The sequence below is a fragment of the Taeniopygia guttata genome, chromosome 12 (assembly GCF_048771995.1).
Source record: "Taeniopygia guttata chromosome 12, bTaeGut7.mat, whole genome shotgun sequence".
Taxonomy (NCBI): Eukaryota; Metazoa; Chordata; class Aves; order Passeriformes; family Estrildidae; genus Taeniopygia; species Taeniopygia guttata.
In genome coordinates this window covers 11,644,207-11,654,012 of record NC_133037.1, presented here as the reverse complement: position 1 = coordinate 11,654,012, position 9,806 = coordinate 11,644,207, and the positions used below count along the sequence as shown (strand labels likewise).

The 9,806-nt window shown below is 49.4% G+C and overlaps 1 protein-coding gene across 1 annotated transcript; it reads left to right on the top strand.

Moving 5' to 3' along the window:
• The first annotated feature begins 679 nt into the window (after positions 1-679).
• Positions 680-9,518, top strand: UQCRC1 (ubiquinol-cytochrome c reductase core protein 1). Its single transcript, XM_030283050.4, has 13 exons — positions 680-835; positions 1,227-1,367; positions 1,823-1,909; positions 2,898-3,027; positions 3,766-3,964; positions 4,541-4,620; positions 4,768-4,883; positions 5,289-5,432; positions 6,162-6,322; positions 7,242-7,327; positions 7,779-7,867; positions 8,375-8,450; positions 9,300-9,518. Exons 1-13 carry the CDS (start codon positions 764-766, stop codon positions 9,362-9,364), a joined length of 1,446 nt encoding a protein of 481 aa, XP_030138910.4. The 5' UTR covers positions 680-763; the 3' UTR covers positions 9,365-9,518.
• The last annotated feature ends 288 nt before the right edge of the window (positions 9,519-9,806 follow it).

Here is a 9,806-nt window from a genome sequence, read left to right as displayed (position 1 = left end):
ATAGTTCTTTATTGTCCTTCCCTTGCTTGACATTAATAACTTTCATCTTTTCCTTATTGTACCAGTGGCTATATATTAAGGATGAATAGAAGGGAGTAAGTTTTAGGGATATGTTGCAAGTAACCAGATTGGTAGTTCTGGTTCCATTTCTCATTGTCTAAGAAGAACTCAGATTATTTTTGGACTTTTCAGGGGTTAACATGGATCCTCTTACCAAACTTCTCTCTGGCTCACAGAAGTCGCTGTAAAACCTCTTCCCCACTGCGGGACCCAAATGCCCCAAGACCTGTTCTCACCATTTTCTAGGGACCCCCATTCTCATGACCCCCATTCCCAGGACCTCCATTCCCAGGATCCCCCATTCCCGTATCCCCATTCCCCGGGACCCCCATTCCCAGGACCCCCATTCCTGGACCCTCATTCCCAGGATCTCCATTCCCGATACCCCCATTCCCGTATCCCCATTCCCCGAGACCCCCATCCCCGGAATCCCCATTCCCATATCCCCATTCCTATATCCCCATTCCCGTATCCCCATTCCCATATCCCCATTCCCATATCCCCATTCCCATATCCCCATTCCCGTATCCCCATTCCCGTATCCCCATTCCCGGGGCCCCGTCCGCGCCCCACCGCTGCGCCCTCCCGCCACCAGGGGGCGCGGCGTCCCGCCCGCCGCTCTGGCGCGCCCCGGCCCCGCCGCGGCCCCTCTGTGCGCAGGCGCGGCGCTGGGCCCGGCGGTCAGCGGAAGAAGAAGAAGAAGATGGCGGCGCGCTCGGTGTGCCGGGCGGGCAGCGCGGCCGGGCGGGCGCTGCTGTGGGGCCCGCGCCCCGCCGTGAGTCACCGCCCCCGCGGGGGCAGCGCTGGGGGGAGCCCGGCCGGGCCGCGGGCGGCCCCGCAGTGCGGAGTGGCTGCCGGGCCCCGCCTGTGTCCCGGCGGGAAGGTCATGGGGACGCGGCGGGCGGTGCGGGCCGGGCGGCGTTTCTGTGGCGGTGGGAGCCCCGCGCCCCGGAGCGGGGCTGGGCGGGCGGGCAGCAGCGGCGGCTGTCACTGTCACCCGGTGCGGGGTTTGGCACCGAGCCGCGGTCCGCTCTGCCCCGGCACTGGGGTGCGACCGGTTCGTGCGGCTTTTCCTTTGGGGTTTCCCACCTCTTCGGACCTCTGAGTTCCCGGCCCTGCCGAGGGGAACAGTCTGTTAGTAGTGATGACAGCCTTTATTTTTACAGGCGGCTTTACTGACTTTGGCAAGGAAGCGAGGTGCTGCCACCTATGCCCAGACACTCCAGAATATCCCTGAGACCCAGGTCACCACGCTGGAGAACGGCCTCCGTGTGGCCTCAGAGGAGTCCAATCAGCCAACCTGCACGGTAAGCTTAACATAAGTTAGGGGCTCATTTGGAACAATCAGTCTTGCCTAGCCTGCAGCTGGTCTTCCAAAAGGGACAGACCCCTGTCTGAACAAGTGCTTTTGCCAGAGACCCCACTGCTTCTCTCTGTGAACAGGTGGGATTAATATTGCAATAGGATGCTCAGATTGGTGTTGTATTGTCTTTAGATAAGTTTTCATGCTCTATGAATTTGGTCAGCCTTACAGTTTTTGTATGAGCAGTAAAAGTTATCTCTCTGGCAAAACCAGATGTGGTGAAGCTGAGAGAGAAAAAGCCAAAATATGTGCAGGGCAGGGTTGCTAGTTTGTTCTTATTTTGGTTCTTGTAGTGTAATGTCTGTGGACCAGACTTCTTGTCCCTGCTGTTGTGTTTGTGTCATTAGGATGCTGGTTGTTTTCTTCTCTGATGTTGGTACTCGCTGCTCTTGCTGCCAGGTGGGTGTGTGGATCGAGGCCGGGAGCCGCTATGAAGACACAAAGACCAACGGGGCTGCTTTCTTTATGGAACACATGGCCTTTAAGGTGAGGATGTGTGCTGGGTCTGCACAGAGCTGCCCTGAATATTCTGTCCATGCATTGGCCTCTCGTTTTGGAGGCTGTGGATGTTGAAAGAGGGTGTAAATCAGGTCATCTGAGTCCTGGAGTCTTTGCACACAGTATACAAATAAGTCAAAAAAAGCATCTAGCCTATGTGGTGCTTACTGGTTGAATGTACAGCACCTTGCAAGCATGCATAAATTAAAAATAATTCTTATTTACTATTTGGTGATTTTTCTCTTAAAGGAAAAAAATATAATTAAAAAGTGTAGCACACAAAGCACTGTGCTATAAAGCATCTTTCCTTAGGTTAGCACAGAGAGTTCAAAGCAGCATTTCCTGTTGCCTTTTATTTTACTTTGCTTTTCTTACTGGTCCAGCAAAGCTCAGAGGCTATAATTCTTGCTGTTTAAATTATGCAAGTGTCTGCTGAACAGGGCAGAAGACATCGAAGCCTGGGACTTGCTGACTCTAGTTCAGCCTGTGCCTTCATAGGCAACTACAGCATCTGGCCAGCTCCTTAAGAGATGGGCCCTGTATTACAAATAGTCTTCTGCATCTATTTATCTTCTGTATGTCACTGCTTGGATAGCTAAAAACCTGCTAATTTTTGGTTTGGACTTGCTCTTAGTTTACTTCCAGGATGCTGTTCAAACACTGTTTTCTCAGCACAAGTTGTCTCCTTACCTGCTGATTTTGGGTTGGTTAGCAGTAATGACAGCCTTTATTTTTTGGGCAGCTTTATTGTGTCTCAGTAAACACAAGCTTTATTGACAATTTGTGTTGGTCTTTCAAAATACATCTCAGACATCCTTTATCTAGAGGAAATAAGCCAAGTATTCTCCTGTCTTATGCAGCTGCTCTTGGCTTTTATGAATCACATGACAGTCTTTATTGTTATTTTATTTGCTTTAGTTTTGACCTGAAGGGAAGTTTGTTCATTTCATAACTGAGTATATCTGGTTTCTTTTAGGGCACAAAGAAGCGTCCTGGCTCAGCTTTTGAGAAGGAAGTGGAGAGTCTGGGAGCTCACCTGAACGGGTACACCTCCCGTGAGCACACTGCCTTCTACATCAAAGCCTTGTCCAAGGACATGCCCAAAGGTAGGATGGCCAGGGGCAAAGTCTGATTGGGAAGTTAAATAAGTGCATGTGCTTCTGTTTCTCACCCCCAAGCATCTTTTCTGTCAGCAGCCCCGGGAATGAAGTTGAAGCTGAGCAGTAAATTGGAGGTTCTGGTTGGTAGTTGAAGAGAGCAGTGATGTGGTGCTTCAAGGCTGTGTGTTCATGTGTCCCTAAACCAGGAGTTGTAGTTATGTCAGGTTGCACTGCATTTCCAGGAAGGACTCACTAGTTTGTGGTTGTTTTATGGAGCTTAGCAACTGAGGTCAGCCACAGCTGCTGTGTGAGGAGTTCTCAGTGCAGCTCTTGCGGGTGCTCCTCATGCTCTGTAATGCCACTTGCTGCCTTCTCTGGGTTGGTTTGGGGCAGAGGCAGTGATTTGAGTAGGGGCCTTACTGTAGACGTGGGCTATGCTGTAGGCATGACAAACTGTGAGGATTCAGTGTATATCTGGAAGAGAACGTGCTTCTGACATATTTTACCGTCTGCAGATGCTGCCTGCACTCTGCTGGTGAAGGTGCTTGGCAAGCTGATTTGGAGAATTCTTGCTAAACTAGTGTTGTTTGTTCCTCCCAGATGCTTTGGGAATGGGTAGCACTCAGCTCTGTTATGTTGCATGCCCTCCCCCAGCATGGTTTTTGCTCACTCCTGTGTGTCTCCTTTCAGCAGCACTGGGTAGCAGTTGGGCAGTGGGATGCTAATGTAGGAACTGTGTTGCAGTTGTAGAGCTCCTGAGTGACCTTGTGCAGAACTGTGCACTGGAGGATTCTCAGATTGAGAAGGAGCGTGGCGTCATCCTTCAGGAGCTGAAGGAAATGGACAGCAACCTGGCAGATGTCACCTTTGATTACCTTCATGCCACTGCTTACCAGGGGACTTCGCTGGCCCACACCGTTGAAGGGACCACAGAGAACATCAAGTGAGCAACTGGCTGGGTGTGGTGCACAGCCCAGGGGTGCAGTCCTCGGGGTGCCTGACTGCTGCTTCCTGGGCACGATGGCTGCACAGTGTGTACGTGGAGGTGATCTGAGCCCATGGGCTTCTCCTTGTGCCCTGACTGTGCTTTCCCCATTGCTGCTGGTGAAGGGTAATGCTGCACACATTCCTTAGAACCACCCCATGCAAGCCCTTCCTGAGGCTGGGGGGACAGGTTGAGCCTTCTCCTGTACTTCTCAGTTTGTTACAAAAATTAGAGAGCTAGGGATGCTCATCAAAGCAGTGGCTTTGTGGTAGCTCAGTGACTGGGTTCGATACTCTCCAGTCCATATGGAAGTCTACAACTCTCCATCTTGGCTGCTGGCTCTTGTTGTTTGTGTTGTAGAATTAGAGCACAGGGCAAACACAGTACACAGTGCAGACTTGCTTCTAAAAAGCATTGTTACCCCACAACAAAGACAATCACTGCTGTCTTTGCACTGTGAACTTGCTTCTTCTAAGCCTCTTACTCCTCCAGAGTTGGAGATGCTGATGTTCTGGATCTCTGTGCTCTTTCCAGGAGGCTGACTCGAGCAGATCTGGCTTCATATGTTGATATTCACTTCAAGGCACCTCGTATGGTCCTGGCAGCTGCTGGAGGTAAGTTCTAGATTCTTGTAATCCTGGGAAGCCTCAGTATTTTCAAGCATGTGATCAGACTTGTCTTACATCACTAATGTAAAATCAGATAATTTTGTTAAATTAGTCAGTTTTGAGACTGAAGATCTCTCCCTTTATCATTGCCAGGTATTTCCCACAGAGAGCTGGTAGATGCAGCTAAGCAACACTTCACTGGGGCGCCTCTTACACACAAGGGGGATTCTGTGCCTACCCTCAAGCACTGTCGTTTCACAGGGAGTGAGGTAAAGTTGTTTTGGTCCCCATCAAAATGAGCAGCTGTTGCCCAGCTGTGGAATCAATGTGAAACCAATTACAGCTGCTTCTCAGTGGAAAAGTCCGTTCATGTGTGTCAGAGAAGCTGATGATGCACCATCTTGGTAGTGCTCCCATGTTCTGTTCTTGGGGCTTACTGCCACGTGTGGGTTTTAGATGGGACCCAAATTCATTAGCAGTGTGAGGCTGTTGCTCATTTGATCTACTGCAAAACTCTCATCAGAACAGCTGGTTTGTGTTCAGTTCTGCCTGGGATTCTTTCATTTTACTGGAGTAACATCAAGTGCCCCAGTTTGTCAGTCTGGCATTGCAGCAGGCTGCAGACAGATCACAGTGTTGATGCAGTTCTCCCCCACTCTTTGATGATTTTCCAGATCCGTGCCAGAGATGATGCTCTGCCCCTCGCCCATATTGCTCTTGCTGTGGAGGGGCCAGGATGGGCTGATCCAGACAACGTGGTCCTCAATGTGGCTAATGCTATCATAGGGCGCTACGACCGCACTTTTGGAGGTGGGACGGTAAGAGTCTTGGGAGTGCAACAGGGAGAGCCTGGAGCAATGCTTCATGTGGAGTATTCTGGAGACCCTAGGTGGATGTGCTTTAGGAGAGGCTGTTGTGGTTAGCTTCCAACTGTGAAGGGGTTAGGAGCCTAGAAAGTAGAATAAAAGTGTAATCAAGGCTAATTCAGGACAGTTCTTGAGAGGTGATGCTTGCAAATGAACCTCACCTACTGAGAGGTGTAGCTGGTGATTTCACAGCAGCTTATTCCCACCCTCACAGCTAATCACTCGGTGGGGGTGGTGATGGAAGCAGGACAGAGTACAGTCTCATGATGCAAACTTGTCTTACCACTACTGCAGAGCAAATGGAACTTGTTTAAAACCTCGGAATTGCATCCATTATTGTCTGGAATCTGTCTAGTCTGTATATCAGTGCTAACCCCTGCTGCTGGGAGACCATGTCCTTCTCATTTTTTCCCACTCCTGCGGTGGTGTGCATACCAGCTTTTCATCTGCAGCTGGGAAAGGAAATGGTTCTGCTGGATGGACTCCTAGGCCATTGTCTGTGGCTTTTCCAGCAGTGATTCTCATCTGTTGACCACATGAAGGCTCTAAATTAAGCTCTCCTTCAGCAAAGTGTTCCGCTCTGTCTTGTCTATGGTCTTTGTGAAAACAGCTCAGTGGGAAAGAATTTGAGTTTTGAGGAAGCTGAAAATGAAATGGCTGACAGCATCTCCTTATTTACAGAATCAGTCTAGCAAGCTGGCTACGCTTGCTGTGAAGCATAATCTCTGCCACAGTTTTGAGCCATTCAACACCTCCTACTCTGACACTGGCCTCTTCGGTTTCCATTTTGTTTCTGATCCTCTGTCTGTAGATGATATGATGTTTTGTGCTCAGGGAGAGTGGTAAGTACAACTTTGGCACAAGTTGCTGTTCAAGATCTGAGCCTCCTGTGCGAGACTCAGCTGCTGGGGGAGCATATTAAGTTTACAGAGAGCTGTGTCTCTTTATGAACTTCTTGGTAACTTGCATTCTGGTTAACTGAACCTGTAAATCTTTAAGAATGTGGCTTTTGAGGCTGTTTTAGTCCCTTAGGGCTCCTCTGGTCTTTTGTTCATGCTTTCAAGTATTAGCACCAAGGCTTTGGGGCTTTTTGTATACAAGTGAGATCATTCCTTAGGCAAGGCTTTCTAGGTGCCCAAGAGACTTATCTCCATTGTCTTGTTAAGCCTGAGCAAAGCAGGCGGAGTTCCTGCTGCTCAGGCTCTTGTCTTGTGGCTGATGAATGACCTGCTGCTGGAATCATGCCAGCATTTGGGAGCCTTCTGGCTGTCCATCTTAATGTGTCATGAACCAGTTCAAGGCTACATCTGAGCTACAAGCCATTCTGTGTGGGGCAGGTGGAGTGAGCCCTTGCCCCAGAGATGTGACCCACTGGCAGGAGAAGAAGGGATGAAGCAGCTGGAGTCCAGAGTGACCGTGGAGCTGTCTTGTTCTTTCAGCATCAGTTTCCATAGCAGCTTGCCATCATGGGAATGGCTGACACGCCTTCCCTCTCCTGTGATAGGGCCGAGCAGGGCAAGCCAGAGCCAGCACCAGGGCTGCTGAGCTCAGCATGTGTCCTGCTGGCTGAATCCCCTGCCTGTGTGCTGGAGCTCTTGCCTCCTGCTGCTCTGTGGAGATCAAGGATGAATGTCAGCCTGCAAGACAAGCGGTGTTGATAACAGCTTATTTTTAAGGAGGCTGGGGAAAGGGAGGAGTTCACTTTCTGTCTGAGCAGACAAACATCTTTAAGAGCTTTCGTTGTCTTCATGTCTTCTCCAGGATGCGTTTGTGCACTAGTACCACAGAGTCAGAAGTGACAAGAGCCAAGAACTATCTCCGAAATGCCATGGTGGCTCAGCTGGATGGTATGTTCTGCTTTATGGCTTGACCACTGTGCTGCTTTCAGAGGGTTTCTGATTGAGGTTCTCCTGGGCAACAGGACCTGTGCTAAAGATTGTAGTTCTGCTGGCAGGCACTGGGCAAAACTTCCTTTTCCTGCTCCACACTCCTCCTGCCATGTTGTCAAAGCCACTGACCCTAGCCTTCTGTGCTCCCAGGAATGACATACTTCTGGTGGCCTAAGAACTGAGACCCTCAAACTGGTCTGCCTTGGCTGTAACACTTTGGAGAAGAGTAAAGAAATCTGTGTATCGCATAGTTCCTGCTGGAGCTGCAAAGAGTGGGAATTAGGACTGTGCTTTGTTAGCAGAGGGCTTTATGCCTAGAGTTTCTACTCTTTGCTTTGGCTGATGATCAGGCTGTGCAATTCTGGAAGGCTTCTTGGTGCACTGACCATGCAATATCTTCTACATCCAGGTACCACACGAGTGTGTGAGAATATTGGAAGCCATCTCTTGCACTATGGACGCCGTATCCCTCTGGAGGAGTGGGATGCCAGGATTTCTGTAGGTATCCATTTGTTTGGCTGGGATACCTGAGCACGGTTGGTGTCAGATTGTCTGGCCTTAGTCTGTTGCAGTAACGTGTGGTTTACTTATCCCTTAATCAGACTCCCTGGAGTCCAGTGGTTATCCTGCTGACACTAATGTAACTGTCAGAATCTCTGGCTTAGACACAGTGTATCCTGTGTCCCTGTGACAGGAGTCCATCCCAAAAAGAGGGCATACAATTGTGCTAAGCACACAACCTGAAATTCCTGTAACAGTTTTCCTAATGGTGGCCCACACCTAGTTTGTGGAATTTCTGCAGCCACTCTATTCCTTAGAAGATTTACGATTTTGGCCTTGTCTTCTGTGTCCACAGGAGAATGCACTGTGTATTAGCCATCCTTGCAGGCAGAGCCTGATTGTATCTTTTAATGAGCTTGATATGTAATGGCAACAGTTAGTTGCAACTTTGAGAAATGTAGGTCTGCTGTAAGAGTCATTAATTGCTTGTTTGATCTTTATTAGGCTGTTGATGCAAGAATGGTGAGAGATGTGTGCAGTAAATACATTTATGACAAATGTCCAGCACTTGCAGCAGTTGGTGAGTAGTAGGTGACAATCAGTACACAATTGAAAAACAAGGCAGGGTCGAGAGCTGAGTGGAACCGAGTTGCAGGCAGTCCTCATGTGTCTGTCCTGACTCTTTAAGCCACTCTGGTTCTTCAATGATACCCTCCTGCCTCTGCACATGAGGTGTGCCAAGGCACATATGCCACGAGATCAGACTTGCAGGTGATGGAGATGCAGTGGCAGTGAGCTGCTGGCTGTCTTCCCACCTCTGCCTGCTGTGGAGCTGTGACTAAGACTGTGGAGTCCTGTAGCTGGGTGCGGGCCCAGCACGTCTGCCAGGTGTCCTTACCCTGGGGTCAGGGTGGTTTATGTAAGGGAAGTGAAGGGACCTGATTCTCCTGTGCTGCTCTGGCATGTCTGTCTGGCCAAGGACAAATTCCTTTCAGAAAACCTGCCTAAGCAGCTCAGCTCTGTTGCCTCCGTCCTGTGTTTTGAGAATTCCCCTCCTTGCAGCTGTTTCCTCTGGCCTTCAAAGTGGAACAGGTTGGAAAAGGCAGACAGTGTTTGAGCAGGAAGTTGAAATGTTGAAATGACTTCGTGGCTCCCTGTATTTGATACCTGTATGGGAGCTGTACTGAGCTTTGTGGGGCAGTGTAAGAAACACCTTATTCTGTCAGGAGCTGGTATCCACTGGTTTTCCTGATGCAGGTTTGAGCTGTTTACTCAAACTTTCAGAGTTTGTTTGCTGCCTGGTTTTGTGCAGAGCAGCTATGGATTGCAAGCACAGGCTGCTCTGCCACCATCTGCTTTAAAGAGCATAAGAAACTGTACAGTGATTTTTTTATTATGTCTCCAAGTAACTTTACTCCTGTTCACTCAGGTCCTGTTGAACAACTCCTGGATTACAACCGCATCCGCGGTGGCATGTACTGGGTCCGTCTCTAGGATGTGTTGCCTGCAGGTTGGAAGTAATGAAGCTGTGGACTGTGACAGGTTCCCTCTGGCACCGAATGTCATGGGCACCAGGGCAAGCTGAGTCCGTTCAAAGCAGCTGTCTTCTCTGTGTTAAATGTATAAAAATAAATACATCCTATGTGGAGTTGGTTCTGCTGGTAGTCAACTCTTCTTCCTGGGTGGTGTGTGTAGACATTGCTGGTCTTGCCAAACTGGGGAGATAGGATGTGAGGAGCTGGAGCTGTTGATAGGCAAACATCTGTCCAGAGGGGCTGTGTTATACCAACCCATATGTTTCTATATGGAGATGTGTTGCCTCTCATCTTAAGCTTCCTGGTTACCTGTAAACCAGCTCAGTAATGAGCAGAGATTATTGTGTAGTGGTGGGGTTGGTCTGCACATTCTTCTTTTACTCTCCACGTAGTCAGGCTCA

Bases quoted from the DNA above. Each gene is read 5' to 3' on its own strand.
- UQCRC1 (XM_030283050.4), top strand. From the start codon at position 764: ATGGCGGCGCGCTCGGTGTGCCGGGCGGGCAGCGCGGCCGGGCGGGCG. The intron at 3,965-4,540 runs GTGAGCAACTGG...TGCTCTTTCCAG, and splicing joins GGGACCACAGAGAACATCAA to GAGGCTGACTCGAGCAGATC. The intron at 7,328-7,778 runs GTATGTTCTGCT...TTCTACATCCAG, and splicing joins CATGGTGGCTCAGCTGGATG to GTACCACACGAGTGTGTGAG.